At 41.0% G+C, this 16,906-nt stretch overlaps 1 protein-coding gene across 2 annotated transcripts; it reads left to right on the top strand.

The window, feature by feature from the left end:
* Positions 1 to 6,033: 6,033 nt before the first annotated feature.
* LOC131977653 (transmembrane protein 125) lies at positions 6,034 to 15,777 on the top strand. Of its 2 annotated transcripts, none has more exons than XM_059341063.1 (2): positions 6,034 to 7,177; positions 12,963 to 15,777. In XM_059341063.1, the coding sequence occupies exon 2, from the start codon at positions 13,418 to 13,420 to the stop codon at positions 14,114 to 14,116; it is 699 nt and encodes a 232-aa protein (XP_059197046.1). In that variant the 5' UTR covers positions 6,034 to 7,177; positions 12,963 to 13,417; the 3' UTR covers positions 14,117 to 15,777. The 2 variants fall into 2 exon arrangements, with proteins under 2 accessions (XP_059197046.1, XP_059197047.1); XM_059341064.1 differs by lacking the exon at positions 6,034 to 7,177 and adding an exon at positions 9,317 to 9,496.
* The last annotated feature ends 1,129 nt before the right edge of the window (positions 15,778 to 16,906 follow it).

Genomic DNA, 16,906 nt, shown 5'->3' with positions numbered 1-16,906 from the left:
TCTTAATTAATGTAATTGTGACTTTTAAGAGAGTCGTATGAATAATACGACTGTAAATTATGGTGAAACCCCCCCCCCAATAACAGAAATGAAATCTTTTTGTGTTTGAGACTTTCCCGGATGAATGAACTGCCATCATAAACAAGGAATTTGTTATTTTTTGTTTCACACTCTAACCTTTGCACCAGTGGGATGACCCACAGTCATCAAAGGCACATAAAAGTGCAATTCACAGAGCCACTGTCACATAGTCTGAGGTCAGTTTTGCTGCATTGTGGAAAATTCATAAACCACAGAGAGAGGAAGTGCCATCAATGCTGTATTCAAGTTATTGCCATTGGAACGGATCAATATGCTGTCCATGCATGACCCCCGGTGGCACTTTGCACATATAGATCTGTTGTAACTAATCTAAAGAGCACAGATCATGACAGGGACATGTGAAGTAGGTTATATGCTGTCACTCTCCACTAAATATACTTTACAGATGTACCACTTAACAACAAGTCAGGCTGAAAACAACATGTGATAGACCTCATTAGAAAAAGAGCCTGGAGTCAAAACACAGAGCGCTGGATGGAAGAACGGGAGGAGGAAAATAAAGTGAGTCGGCGAGTGTGTCTGAGGATGACCGGGCAAAGTGGATGGAGGAGTTATATGAGAGCTCTGTATAGGTGAGGTGTGTGTGTGTGTGTGTGTGTGTGTGTGTGTGTGTGACATGGATGCCAGACACAGAGTGGAGCAGAGAGTAGGACAGAATCTTAAATATCCCCGAGAGGCATTTTGTTTCACAGTCAGCAGATACAGAGTCAGGCATGTAGTGTGTTGTCAATAGCAGCTGTACCGACTCACCACCTCTGTCCCCAGGCACAAAACCTATCTACCTATAAGCATAATCAATTCAATTCAACATAGTGAGAGTAAGTGAAGGATTACATAGACTTTTGTGTGTTCAGGGAAGTGATAATTTATTTCAAAGTACTAATTATAACTTTAAGCTGCCATCTTTGATCCCAATACTCACTTTGTGAGGCTATCCTGTGCTAAATGCTAACATTAGTATGCTCACATGCTGATTTTTAGCAGGAATATATATATATGTCCACCATGTTAATCATCTCATGCTAATATTTGCTAATTAGCACCAAACATAAAGTGCAACTGAGGCTGATGGGAAAATCTTTAGTTTTGCAGGTATTTGGCCAAACTATTTCTTAGCCAGGACTAGTTGCTAAGCAACAATGCAATTACAGGTCTAGGCCAAGTAATAGCCTGGCATATAACTCCCTGTAAAACAGTGAATTGTTTTTACACCTCAGCTCTTGTTCCGATTAAACAAATTAGCAATAAAGCATTGATTACTGAGCTTTAAAAGGGGCTGGTGGGCAGGTTTTGTTACTTTTTGGACGGAGCCGAGCCTGCTGTTTCACATACTTTCAAGGCTTGATGCTAAGCTAAGCTAATCGGCCACTGGCTTTTTTTTAGATTTCTCTGCAAGAAAGTGTATTTCCCAAAAGGTCACCGAAAGTACTGTGTTACAAATCATCCTTTTAGGTCAGTGGTTCTCAACCTTTTCAAGGTTTGACCTCTCAGAATAATCCGGCTGGTGTTCGTGAAATGGTGAAATGAGAAAGTGATTAAACGAGTTTGGCTAAATAAGGGGGTGCTTGTGGAGGTGCGGCACTGTCCAAGGTACTGAAATGGAGGGGAGGAGATCAATAGACATAGAGATGCAAACAGCTGTTTCTTCACGCCTTCCCCTGCTGTTTGAGTGATTATTGTGAATGCTAAATAAGTGATGCTCAGTTTGTGGTGAGAGGTTAGTTTTGTTAACAGCTAGCATCTAGGCGTTTCCTTATGTAACCCAGGTAGTGTTAGATTTCTGATGCATTCTGTGACTTCTTGTGTGTGTGTGTGTGTGTGTGTGTCCAATCAGAAACTCATGTGCACACACACTTCGACTCACACTTAGTAAAATGTATTCAAAAACAAATTATATCCGGGCGCAGTAATGTGCTGCCCACTGCTCCTTGCATGGTGTGTTCACTTGTTTGTAAAAAAGGATGGGTTAAATGCAGAGGTTGAATTTCCCCATTGTGGGATTAATAAAGTACTCTTCTTCTTCTTCTTCTTCTTCTATATGTCACTGGGACAGGAAGTGTAATGAGAAAATTGTTCCCCGGTCTGAAATATTTTAAAAATATATGTTTTTCTATCTCAGTGGGACCCACTCGTTACAGGCTACATGAATGGTGGTATCAAATCAATTCATGCCAATCAATTTTATTCTTGTAAAGATATTTCATTTAACTACACAAATGTAATGCCACATGGAGGCGCGAGAGTAAAAAACAGAGGATCGCCAAAGTCAGTAGGTGTCATTCTCTGAGGAACATTTTCTATTTTATGGCAGTTCATGTGACAAAAAACACCAAACCACCAGTTTGTCAAACTAAGTCATAAGGTGCTGCTGCAGTATAGAGACGTCACTTCAGGTTGTCAACAAATATGACAGACAGCTAGACATTGAGTCAGCCGTCTCATTCATTACAATCATTATCGTCAGACAGCCGATATCAAATTAGAATATGCTGAAAATCACCTCTGAACCTCTGAAGAGGAAGGGAGGACGGTAAAAAAAAAACAAAGACTGAAAAAAAAAAAGAAAGCAACCTCTTTCCCACCGTCAGCAGGAGTGAAGCAGAAGGGGACCAGCATGTTAATTGGTGATTTGATTAGCGTTTTAATATTGCAGCTGTGCACGACAGAGGAGAGCAACTGGCTGCCCCGAGGTTTCTCTTTTTCTTTTTTTTTAATCAACAGTCACTCCTCCGATGCGGCGACTGACACAGCTTAGTCATTATGCACGCCATTCAGTTAATTTCCTCCAATTTCCAAAAAAAGAAATCATCATTTCTTTTGCTCTGGTTTGGTAATGGAGACTGCTTGACGGAAGCCGATGTATTCGAGCCATTTTGAGTTGCGCCCAGCATTTAAGAACCTCATTTGGCTCCTGTCGTTGTAAAGGGGCTGAATGGGGCCCACAGCTTGTGCTTAAACTGAACTAGACAGGGCTGGGCTACATTTTTGTCAACAGCAGTGAGCACCACTACTGAGAGGAGGAAGCTCTATTAAAAAAAGAGGGAAATGCCATATGCCATTACAGATTACAGACTGAAAATGTTTTTGTGAGTTATGTTTTGATTATGTGGGCCTGTATTGTTAATGTGTGTTTGTGTTGGGCGTTAACAACACTAATAGGTGGGTTTCTAATGCTATGAATGATGGGGAATGATTACAGGAGGGAATAACGGGGTAATGACACCACAATCTCTCTGAGAAAACAATGTAAACACCACAGCATGAAAACAGGTGCAGCATGTTGTGTATATGTATGTGCTTGCATGCCACAGAGGCTTTGAGTCAGGCAGCATTACCTGGAGCCAGAGGGGGATCTGTGGCAAAGACAAGTAATCCCCCCCGACCCTATGCACACATCTTGCTCTACGACACCAAAACGCCAGAGCAGACAGCAGACGGGAGAGAGATAAGAAGTTAGCCAGATAAAAGAAGCACTGGTGGTGAGACAAAGGAGGAGAGGAGAGAGGTAGAACAAAGTAAAGAAGGTGTGGAAGGCTGGGGAGATAAGGAAGGATCGGAGGGAAGGAGAGAGAGAGAGAGAGTGTGTGTGTGTGTGTGTGTGTGTTGGTGTGTGGATAAGGTGTTAGGGGGTAGGTCTTGGCTGGTCGTGCCGGTTGGGGTGACACTGTGCCATAAGCTGAGAAATGAGTTCGCTCAGAAAGGGTGGAATTAAACCATCTGAGAGGAGCCAGAGAGAGTGAGAGGGGGAATTGAAACAGGAGGGGTCTGTTCAAAGTCTCCAGAAATGTCAATGACCGTTAAAGAGTCTACAGCCAAGCTAGTGAGCAGCATGCCAACATGCTCACAATGACAATCCTAGTGCAGGAAAATGCTTACCTTGTTAACCATTTTAGTTTGTGAGAATGCTATAATCTACATATTATGAGAGGTGGGAATCAGCAGAGGCCCCGCGATACAATTTTACCCCGATACTTCACAATGCGATATTATTGCGATTTTAAGCATTTTGCGATATGGTGAGTATTGCAATACAATATATTTAACTGCATTTTGTGACCACAAAATTAAAATCAATCAAGAATTGTTTTGCAAATAAGTGAAAATTCTCAGTCTATTCATCTCACTTCAGTCTTTTTATTTCTCAACAATGAGAGTCAAACTACAAACTGACCAAGTATTCAGTCAAACTGAACTTAACTGATATCAAACATGTATGGATGACAACAACTGCAGCATTTTCTCAAACTTTCCTCAACAACAGCTTCTCTGCTCTGAATTTTTTTTTGAATGAAACATAAAAAAAGCTCAACTTTGCAGCATTATTTCGCCAACTTTCCGACACGATATCCTGACGCACATGGTGCCTCTAGATTCCCTGGATCTTCCAGTTCCATAGGATACCAGTATATTCCTAAAAATTAGCTGGCTATGGTGAAAATACTAACTAATACTAAAAAAAACGTGAAAATACTGCAGGCCGTGCTAATGCTAAATAAGATACTTGGCGGCCATGAATTAATATAATATTGCCACGCAAAATATCACAATACTATGCTGTATCGATTTTTTCCCCCCGCCTCTACTTATTACCACCAAACACAAAGTACAACTGAGGCTGATGGGAATGTCAGAGGTTCCCCAAAGTGTTAAATTTGAGAGGAACATGAATGTTATTACATTTCATTGGAATTATTCCATAGCTGTCCTGACATTGCATTTAACCCAACCCGTCACTCCCAAACATCTGAGCTGTGTCCAATGTAAGGCAGCAGATATTCTGAAGTTGTAAACATCATATTTACAAGTTGCAATAACAGACACATACAGAAGTATTATTTTAACCAATACCTGTTTAAAGTGTTTAGGTGCCTAAACCCAACTGCAAATTACTACCCTGTAACAAAAGTTTTATGGAAAAGCCAAAACGCATGGATTGAGTGGAAACTAACGTGTCCGAAACGGATGCCAGAGGGGCACTAAGAGCTTCATTTTTTTAAGTGTAGGGCCACTGATCAACCATCTGTATTTGATGGCTGGGAGTGAGCATGTGTTGCAAATCCCCAAATGTCAACCTTTATGCTGGTACCAAAGAAAAAGTCACAGAATCACCAAGGTTTAAGAAAATTACTTTACATTCTCTATGGACCATGAAAATCTGCACAAAATGTTGTGCCAATCCATGAAGTAGATGTTGGGATATTTTATGAAATATTGAAGGTGACATGCTGGTGGTGCTAGATGAATAGTCAAGGGATTCTTTTAGGAATCATCCTCTGGGAAACATAAATGTCTGACCAAAAGTTCGACCAATATTGCCATTTTTCTAGCCATACCGTTAAATTGACTCTAATTTTGATTGGGTTTGTAATTCAGACAATACAGTAAGAGATTATATACATTCATCAGCATCAAAGTTATGCAGTTGCTGTTTGAGGGACATGAGCTGTAACTCACTGGCAGAACAGGGGAGGACTAAATAGGTAAGCCCTGCTGAGCTGAGCCATAGGGTCAAGCTGACAGTACAGTATGTGCAGCTGATGTAAAGGTCTTTCTTTCTCTCTTTCTGTCTTAGGTTTTCCCTTGTGATCCCTGACAGAGCTAGGATAGTGACACTGACTCGGCCATTGTCTCCTCACTGTTTCCGGACAGAGTGAGTCTCCCTGGGTGCCTCTGCTGTCCATTGTGACTGTAGAGAAGAAAGAAAGATCCAGCTTGTCTGCATAAAGACCTATTCAGCATCATTTCTCTTTGCCAGCCACATTTGCAACCCCAAGAACAGCAGTGAAGTCTCAGCACTATCCCTAGCCCCGAGCCTATCCCTCCATCCTCAGCCCCCTCTCCTCTAACCCCCTTATCCCTATCCCACTCCCACAGCCCCTTCCCTCTCTCCAGCCCCAGCTTCAGCCTCAGCCTTTGCCCCATTCGGAGTCCCAGATGACAACTCAGAAACATCCGTTACCCTCCCACTCCACACGAGGCTTCTTTCCTCTCCCTCCAGCCCCCGTGGCGCTTGGCACCAATGCCCATCACATAGACAGATGGAGCCAACCCTGACCCCTCTCCTCGCCCGTGGGGACGCCAAGAGAATCAACGCCTGACTAGAGGGGAGGGGGCTTGTGCATGAGAGTGCGTGGGGGGAGACAGGAAGGAGAGAGGAGGAGAGTAGTGCTTTGTCACCACGGCAACACAGCGCCCAGTCTCCCGTGGACTCCCCTTCAGCCCAGCCCGAGGCCCTCGGATAAAAAAACGCACACAACAGGAATTCAGCAGCAGGACCAGAAGGACCTCGTCCCCCCCGCCCCCAAATTGTGCCCGACATATTTTTGCTTTGATTATTTGGCAGAAATAACTTGTTCATGTGGAGAGACGATGAAAAAAATTCTAAATATAGCAAACGTCATTTAAAAGAAACAGGAAACCACAATAAAGACTGATCCAAAAACGCTGAAGGAAAGCAAAAGACTTAAGTGTTGCTTAAGTTTTTCTGAACACTGCACAAGTTTCACTCTGAGCCCCACAATTCCTTTTCCCTCTGGCCTCTGAGGGATCTAAGTGAATTACAGCAAGAAGAACTGCAACACTTTGGCAAAAATATTACCAATTTACTGGCTAATCACCACGTGGGAGGTTTTTTTTTTTTTAATGCTGCTTCCCACACTTGAATAAAGCAGAAGAACCTTCTCCCTGACAGCAAAAAGGAAATAGATGTGGGGCTCCAGTCAGTGTGCATGTATGCCTTTATCTAAGCTCTAACATCGTGCAATACACCTCTGCTAACTGGTCCAACATTGACTTTGTATCAAGGCATTTGCAGGTTCATTCCTCTGACTAAACATCCCACCTGACCTGCAATTTTTACAAGAAACAGGATATTGGCTACTCCACTTTCACTGGATGTTATTGCCGTCTTCTAACCTACTCTGCTGACCGCTATTCTGATTAGCATAAAATGCCAGACTACCAATTTTAAAAGAACCACGCATCAACAATAAAATGAGACACTAATGGCCGGTGAAATGAATTCAGCGGGCTGACATAACAGAGGGGGGAATACCGGAGTCCCAATGCTTCCCAGGTAATTGGAGTGCAGTATAGTGTTTTTTACTCCAAAAGCACAGCTCCTCTGGTGACCTTGCAGGCTGAAAACTGATAGAAGGCAGAAAGAGAAAGAGAGTGATGTTGAAGGTTTATGATTATCTTTGGGATTTTTCATCATTATTCTCGGTGCATTAGCATAACAGAGAATGTTTGGACTTTCAGCGCATCTTCAGTCATTCTAGCTTTGCCTGCAGGGCTGGGCGTCCAGGATACACTTCCTATTCCCGTCAATTGAGAGACACCCATTTAGGCTTTTCTCCAGAAAGAGTATCCTTTTCAAATAAATTGTGATAATGATCAGTGGTGCAGCGGTTGGTAGCCTCTGTGAGACACTTCAGACAGTAAAATACGCTGATATAACCGTCAGTTTTTTTGATGAGTAAGTAACTGTCAAATTCATTGGAGCTTTCCTTTGATTTTGCAGGAGTTTGTGTTGTCAATCCAAAACTCCCTAATTGGGCCAAATGAAGGGATAAAGTGGATCATCAATAATGCTGTTTTTCACCTTATTCATTATTACGGCTACTGCTGCACATTAACGGATCCGTATTTTATAAATATGCAAAGAGTATTGTGGGAGTTGTGTGAAAATTCACAGCTAAGGTGTGAAGATTAATCCTCAGACATAATGTACAGGAGGTTTTTAGTGCACAGGTGAAGAGCACTGGAGTGATTAATTCCTGACTAAGGCATCTATAGTGTGTACGGCAGTGATTGTGGAGGTTTAATGTGAGATAGATTGAATAAGATCTTGTTTAATATTGTATAGTCTGACAGTTTGCAATTTGAGACATGCCAAGTTGTGCTCTGAAAACGTAGTGAATCGTAGCATTACGATGTAAACAGAGAAAAATAACATGAAATAAACATGACTCCCTCCCTTCCCGACATCAATGCAGAGCCCCCATCAACGGAAAGCGACGAATAGTAAATCAGTAAATAAGACATCAGCTTAAGTCAAGACAAATCCAGAAGTGTAGGCCACAATAATATTATTTGTATGATTTTCTAGGTGGTTATAAATATTTGTTTTGTTTTTTTCAGTTAAGATGTTAAGAGTTAAAATGTCCCCTGCTCCACACACTGTCGTAGTCTTACTTGTTTGATGTGCAGTGCTGTCCATGTCGCTGTTTAATCACTTTGTTTTGCACCAATAACTGACAAAGGCCTTGGACTGCGTGTATGAACTTTAAGCTTTCTTGTGGTGTGAGATAACCTGACTTTGACACACTTCCCATTCTTATAATAACAGGCTGCACTATCAGGTTAAACTTAATTCATAATGACTTAACCAAATTTTAAGTATCATCTATTTTTTTTAAATTAAAAATATATATATTTAGTGGTAGTCATTTAGCATTCAACCGATGTAATATATGTCGCCACAGGAATGAGTTCTTAAACCCTGACGTAAGTTAACATTTTAAACTTTAAACTTTTAACACTAAATTTTTAACATCTCAAACTCAATAAGGATTTTGAATGGGTTGGTGGTTAGATGCCTGAAATAAGGTCTGGTTAGCACAAGCTTAAGACATGTTCTAGTTTTGTTGTACAACATAAAATACCCCCACTTGTGAATTTTGAAGTTTTTATGTGTCCTTAAAAAGGCGGTTGCTAACAAGTGGCTAAATGAGACTACAGTGGTTGTTGGGGATATTAGATGCCATCACACCGGACACGGACACTAACTCTCTCACCAGTCCTCCTTACAGCCTCTAGTGTTTTTCAGTGCTAATGCAAACTTTTGTAGATTAAATTGTTATTAATTTATTAGGCTACAGATTCGCTAGCTTGTCAAAACCGCTGGTTAGCTTGTCGGAGCATAATGGCTGTGAAATTCAAGTCACGTGACCGTGGTGTAGTTAGCTATCGCATCACATTAGCTTTTTACTTCTGTCGGCTGCATTAATGCTTCAAATATCGTAAAAGTGGTGTTTATTTGTGAAGATTATCCTGTTGAACAAAACACGTAAGCATCAGAAATGTGTTTTTGCCACAGAGCCTTTTTTATGTCAAATCCAATGCAAAAATCCCACAGGCAAATTCTCAATAGACCCCATGGCGATGCTACTTCCTATTTATATAACTATATAGAGATATATGTATATATATATATAGAGAGAGAGAGGCAGGAATGGCATCATCCTTTTGCTACAACTCCTCGTGGTTTTCATCTTTGAGCTTCACAAACTCTTTAATGTGAACCTTTTTTTTGTCTCCAGATCCAGATTTGTCCACGTCACAGTGTGATCTGGGATCACCATTTTGAATTCACAACTAAAGAATCAACCAGGTTTCTCTCACAATTGTCAACCCAAAATTACACAGTGTAAAAGGGCCTTTAGCGACCTTAATTCTAGGTGACCAGAACACTGTGGTATCTTAGAGTCATGTGGAGATGTGTAAATTGTTTGTGCCTCTGTACCTGTTTTCTTGTAGTTAAAAGGAGGTCAGTGGAGAGTGAAGCAGTGAGTCAGTGCTTTTGTAAAGATATTTATGAGGCCAATATGACACGGCTGATATGACAGAGTCTAGAGGTCATATAAGTGATAAAAGAGGCTAAGGCAGACACAGTCCAGCGGTTCTTTGTCTGTACGTGTCTACGGGGGATCACTGGAGAAGCACAACATGGAGTAAGATATACTCGTGTCGTTAAGGGTTCGATTTCATCTTATGATCTTTGTTGCGTGCCATCGCCTCTCGTTCTATCACCCGGTTTTGTCCCTGCTTCTTTTTACTCTGAGCTATCTAATGAAACAGAAAATAATATTTCACTTGTCCTGCATGAAGGGAGGTGATATTTTCTAAACTTTAATAAGACAAAGAGGTGGAGAGTGTTTGGAGTATCATATATATTGTTTTTGTCACCTTTACACCTTTGGCGCCTGAACCCTCAGACACAAAAAACATACAGACACACACCTCAATTACTGTGCTATTTCTGTGTGCTACCTGTCACTGACACTGAGCTCAAACCAGCTGGGATTAATTAGTGACTCAAACACACACACACACACACACACACACACACACACATATACAAGTACACCTTCATCTCTGTCTTTCTGTGTGAAATATAAACACAAGTGCATCATAAAAGAATAAATACACATGCCAACACACATGCACTTCCCCTTTTGCTGCTCATTTACAATTGTTCACTCTTACCGAACACACACACACACGCACACATTTACACACAATCATCCATCAAGGGCAGGATGTGAATAGCTTCCAGAACAGCATGTTGCCAATAAACACCCCTCCTACTCTGCTGTAATTACCTCACTCTTCATTTCACACCTTGTGTATGCACATCATATCTCCCCATGTCACAGTGTTACTGCTCTGCCTCAGCACAAGGAGTTACCTGTCCACGCTAATAAGGAATGTGATCTTGCATTTAGTTTGCAGTCTTTCCTAAATAGGCCGAATAAATCCGATAGAAATGTGTTTCTGTCACCGCTCTCTAGAAGGCGCTTTTAAGGTTCAAAACAAAACAAGACGGTCTAAATGTGAGATCATGTTCTGGTTGTTCAGATTGACGTATTACTTTTATTTCGCATCGCGGTGTTTGTGCGAAATCTGTGGCCAGCGAGGACAAGCTCTAACTCCTGTCAGGCTGTGTTGGGGGGCGCGTGGGCTTGTGCCGCACACTGCTGACTTTGATAGAAATAAAGCCGCTGACAGCTTTTAAAAGACAAGCTGTCGAAAGCCATAACCTTGAGGATGTTTGTTTGTGTGTGTGCATGTGTGTATATGTGCTTACATGATTGTGTTATAGGTGTGTGATGAGGTTACAGACGACAGCATAGATTAAATATGCTGAGGTAAAGTAAAGACTGACGGAAGAGAGGAGGGGGAATAGTACTGAATATATTACAAAATCATGAAATTGGCAGGTATAATGAGTCTTTTGAAGATATGCGATATACAAACATACACAACAGGTCAGGATAGACACAGTGCACACATATGGGCATATGGGCAAAAAAGAAGATCAACTGGACTTAAGGTACTGGAGAGTTCAAATGGGAGGATTCATCAAGTGAGCTAGAGGGAGTGTGAGTTTGGGAGGATGAAAGAACGAAAAATTTACATTTCTGCATTAGCTGTTTGGTTGTGTGAGTGTGTGCTATGGGTATTGTTTATTCTATCAGCCGCTGATGCTTGTTTTATCCAGCCACCTCTGTAGTGGCAACTCATTACCATGTTGATAATGAGAGATAGAAAAGGTTGCCGGTGTCAGCACACCAAGTTTTTCACACAGTCAAAACAGCAAGTTTGGATGTTCAGAGAAACAGTGTGTCTGTGTTTGATGGATTTTTATCCACCACGTACTGCAAAGATATACAAACGTAGAATTTTAAAGAGGAAGTTGGCACCAAGCTGAACAGTACTGAAACACTGTTGCCTTTCACACTTTTCACCATGACCAGAATCCATGTGTGTGGTCAAAAGATGCTCTATTGCACCTTTAACTCCAAAAGGTGGGCTGAACAAACCCTGTGGGTGCACTTCCACATCATGCCTGCAGGTTAAGAGCTTCAACCACTGGGTGTGAGCACAAACAGGATTCTTAGCTGGTTGCCAAAGTTACTCTTTAACTTGGTCTGCACAGATCAGGTATTTTAAAGTTTGCAATACAAACAGAAGTTTAACCTGCACTTCTTTGTTCAGAGAGCACTTTAATGGTCAGAACAAAGGGAGTTTAAAGTCCATGTTTTAGTGCTTATGTAAAACCAGCCTGTGTACCTTTATGTAACTGAAACTGACTAGTTAGGAAACCCCTAAACTCTGCAATGAGCTGCGCTTAAAAATGATGGATGGAAAGCCTGTGTATATTTCTGTGCTGTCAATTTGACTGGTGAAGAACAGAATAGATGTTCTTGTTAGACATGCAGTTAGCTTGTTTTCTTGTTTGCCAGTGTACTACTGATCATATGCATCATACACTCCTGTTACTTTTCTTAGTAGTATTTTAGTAATTGACCAGCATATTCATACATGAGACACAATGATATAGATTTGCTGAATTTGTAAGGAGCACTGAGCAGAACAATCAAACTCAGGCATATAATTTTTGTATTAGCAAAACTACACAGCTACAAGTAGCAAAGAACCAAGGGTGACACTTTGTGTTGACGAGTGGGTGGAAATAAGGGCACAGATCGAAATACATTTTTGAGCAATGTTCAAAATATACAATTTTATGCAGTGTAATAGGGATTGGTATGAGGTCAGAGTTGATAATTACAGCAGGCAGGGGGAAAACGCATCAAAAGGGCATAGCATAGTGTAATACAGACAACACAAATATACAATTTGCATAAAACAAACATCGGCTGCACAAGTAAGAGTCATTCAAACTAACTGCTGCAACTGACACATTTTTGAAGCATGTTAGAATCAGTATATGTATTGAACAATGCACATTTGTTTCTTGTATATTTACGTTGCATTTAATGTTATTTTTATGAATGTCTATATTATATTTATAGAGTGCCAATGTACTTTTCTCAATGTGTTCTTATTTGCTAATTGACATTTATTGGTGCTAGCTATTTTTTCTAAGAATATTGTGCTTTTAAAAAGTGAAATCAAAATCACCCACTTCTAAAAAAATGGTGTAGATATGTCCCCAGTGTACATGAAACCTATGGAGAGGGTACAGATAAACCTACATGGCTTTATTAAGAAATGGCAAGTGGAATCACACACTGTTCAAATCATGATATATCAACATCTGTCTGCTTCAGGTGACTGCTGCGACCCTCCAAAACCAGACTGAAAATACTGTGGATGTTTGGATTCTTTTCTTTGGATGTCGAAGCTGTAAGGAGGATTTGGATCCACCTCTCTATCCAGTCAGTGTGAGCTGTTGGGATTTTCATTTACACAGGACCAAGAGACCTGAACTGATGTTGTGGAACTTTTGGAATTGAGGCCAGGGCGGATAAAACTACAATACCCTGAGCTCAGTCAAGTGTTTTAGTACATTTGGGGAATTACACACATCTCCTCTGAATATTTACCACCAACTCAAGTTACCTTTAAGACTATCAGGATAATATACGGAGCAGCCTGTAAAACTTTTCTGCTGGTCCTGACACACTCTTGGTGGCTTTTGGTAAATGGACTGAAAGGTTTATCAGGATTCTGTCTTCTCTGTTGTGGTGGCGACTTTATTCAGCAGGCTGGGAGTGGTATCAGGATGCCTGAACTGGACAACTTTTCCCCCCTGAGGGGTCAGAGAGGCCCTGAGCTGGGCCTAAATGGTCCGGCAGACCCACTTCGGATTCAGCACAGCATCCTGGAAGAGCAGGTGGAGCTGTGGTGGTTCAGAGATCCCGGGAAGTCTCTGCTCTGCTACTGCGTGGCTGTACTCCTTATCCTGGGCTGCGGGCTGGGCGGCGTGGGCCTTCTCTCCACCACCACTAGCGTCTCAAGCGAATGGCGTCTGGGCGCAGGCACGGCCCTCTGCCTGCTGGCCCTCGGGGTCCTGCTCAAACAACTGCTCAGCTCTGCCGTGCAGGACATGAATTGCGTTCGAAGCCGACAGCGGATCAACATGCTGAAAAGTGGCGGTTTATCAGACCTCCTTGTGGTTTTAATTACCGGGCTGTCACTGGTGATATGTGGAGGGGTTCTACTACGACTGGCCCTGGCTAACCACATGCCAAAGCCTGGCCAGGCACTTAATGACATGTACATCTCTGGAGTGGTTCTTCTTGCTGGAGGAGGGGCTGCAGTGGTGGGTGTTGGAATATACTCTGTTGTGGTTGTCCTGCTTGAGAGGACAAGGCACGGTCGAAGGTTTGTGGACCGGGTTTTGAATATCTTCACTGTTTCTGGGCATATGGACCATCAGGCTCGCAGAGAGACTACCTCCAGTCTGGCTAATCTCATATGAGACATTACAACACTAAGACTGTGTATTTTGGCCCCCTGCTCTTCATGTCCATACATTTAGCCTCAACTAAATTAGAGCAGACTTTATGCCCAAATATTACAAGAAATCTGATTAAAACAAGATTCATCCCTTACAGCTTTCTCACTAGCTGATTAGACTGTGTATGGGTCAAAATGAGCTGAAATTGTAATATCTGCTTGGTGTAAATGTTCGCAGTGAGCAATCAAATCTCAGTCTCAAAGCAAGGATGAAAGAATGACTGTGCCCTTAATGCAGTTGGAAATGTCCCATCTCAGTCGTTTTTTTCTCAGCAAATTCAGATGCTGCGGCTTATCATTTACATAAGAGTGGTACCTGAAATCAGCAATTCATTCATCTTCTGTAAATCTCACACAGGCCAGACATGTTGGTGCCTGTGGTAATTTGACAGAGGCAGTGTTAGTATGCAGGACAAAAGCATGGGAAAAAAGTAAAAAACAACAACAAAAAACAACTTAAACCAGTGGTTTATAAAAGGGGGACACAGCAGGACTAAATATATGTAATGCATAACAAAATGTTATGCATTACATTTCACAATGAAGTTTGTGAAAGGACTGCAAGGTAAACCTAAAGCAGCTTTTGAATCTGCACCAAACATTACAACTACTAAAAAAAAAGACAAGGTCTTTCTTGTCCACTGGCTTCCCTCCTGGAGGCTGGTAGGGTGGGTGCTTGAGAATTTTTTTTTAAGCAACAAAAGGGTGGCCCTGCAGAAAAAGTACTGTCTTAAACTAATGTTGAACTGAAGTGAAGTCTTCTGATATTATGGTAATCTGATTGGTACAGCAGTCTGGAATTAAACACAAAGGCCTGGGATGTGGGCATCGACCATGAAGCACTTCTACACAAATGGTGTATATATGCAAAAATTGTTCACTATATATACACGGATGAAGAAACAGAAAGCTTCCTTGTTGAAGCTGACACAAGGTATGGTTAAAGGAGTCATCTGCTAATTCGACTGTCGCACATTCGAGATGATGCATATATACATATATTTTGTTGTCCTTGGGTCGCACACCTGACCACTACCTGCTCGATTACTGTACAATAGTAGTGTAATAGTGGATAAGAGCACCAGGCTTAAATATAAATGGAATGTACAAAAATGAGTAACAGATGAGACAACATGAATATGAAAAAAAAAAATCTTTTAAAATTCTCCTGGCGATCTCTACATCATGTTTAGTTGAAGATGTGAAAAAATTCAGCTCATAAATTTGAGGAATTTGAGGATGGTCAGTGGTTTAGTATTTGAAGGACGTTTTGCCAGTTTAATAATAATTTATTAACACATGGAGCCAATGTGGCAGAGCTTGTTCCCTGTACACATGATACAAGACAACATGATTGTTGGAGAATTATATCACGGCACTTTAGAATGTATTGATAATTTATGTTTTTGCATCAACACAGTATTGTTTTGACTGTTTATCTTGCAGCACCTTGTTTCCCCTAAACCTGCTTTAATGTATATTTTTTATATTAACAGTGAATCAGATGTAAAATGGTCATTCATTGTGCTGAAGTCACGGAGAATCACAAATTGGGCCCTTCGCTCATTTCGTTTTTATTCAATGGATGAGTCACATTCTCATCAATCCTGGTTGGTAAACATTGTCAGTCATGAAGCTCTGATAAACCTCACTGTACACCACCTACCCACCACCAACGGGCAAGTTACAAAGAGGCTGATGAACTAGCTAGCTAGCATCATGCTAGCTAAAGATCTACACATTTCCCTAAGGAGTGGGTGGGTATCAAATCAGAGCTTCAGAGACGATAAATAGCTCCTGGACTTGCATTCATCAGAAGCTGAACTCTATATAAATGCCAACGTGTCTCCTGAATGTGTAAGCAGGCAATGGCAGAGGTCCATAAAGACTGTAAGGACATGTCATTGTCGAGTTACTTTGAAAAGAGGTGTTTCCAATGATTTGCAGATTAACTGCGCTGCACTGGGCACACACAAGCAGTGGACATTCATAAAGTAATGAAAGCAAATAAATGTATTTCCCAAAGTGTTTAACTATTTCTTTGAGATAGTGGCATCCTCATTAACAAAGAGTATTTAGTCCAAACCAGACCTTGTCAAATGGTAAACAATAAAGCTAGGTAGCTAGTGAGCTAATTAATACAAAATAGCTAGCAAGCAAAGCAGCTACAGGTTTTCAAGCATTCAGTAGCCGTGTTTCCATTCACTTATATTTAGTGCATTCTGAAATATCACATTAGAAAATGAAATGAAAGAACAATTAAAAGTTGCCCAATTGAAAGAAATTCCTTAAGTCCTCTCTCCATTAGAGATTTCCAAGGCGACTTTTTTAATGTTTTCAGTTTGTCTACTCTGTTTGCTGAAGGATTACAGCCATGCATAACCATGACAAAACTACACCGAAGCTTGATTTGCTCCAAATCAGTTGGCCTATTTCACATTTCTTTTTTGCAGTATTTCAAAAGTTAGCTTACAATTCATTTGATAATTGAATGGAAACATGGCTAATGTGAGGTTCTCCTTCCTCTGCTTTATGGTTTTGTAGACTGTTCTGATGCATTCTTGGACAGGTTTGGAGGGGGACTTAAAATAAATAGGATGACATTAAACTGTCCAAATAAATCCTTGCAGGTGCTGTGTTAAAAAAAAAAAGTTGGGACACTGTAAATAAAAACAGAATGCATCAAATCAGAATAAGTGCATATATTTACAAAAAAACGAAAGTTTATCAGTTTCAATATTGAATATATCAT

This window comes from Centropristis striata, chromosome 9 (genome assembly GCF_030273125.1).
Source record: "Centropristis striata isolate RG_2023a ecotype Rhode Island chromosome 9, C.striata_1.0, whole genome shotgun sequence".
Classification (NCBI taxonomy): Eukaryota; Metazoa; Chordata; class Actinopteri; order Perciformes; family Serranidae; genus Centropristis; species Centropristis striata.
The sequence above is the reverse complement of the archived record's forward strand: the minus strand, read 5'-3'. Positions and strand labels throughout refer to the sequence as shown.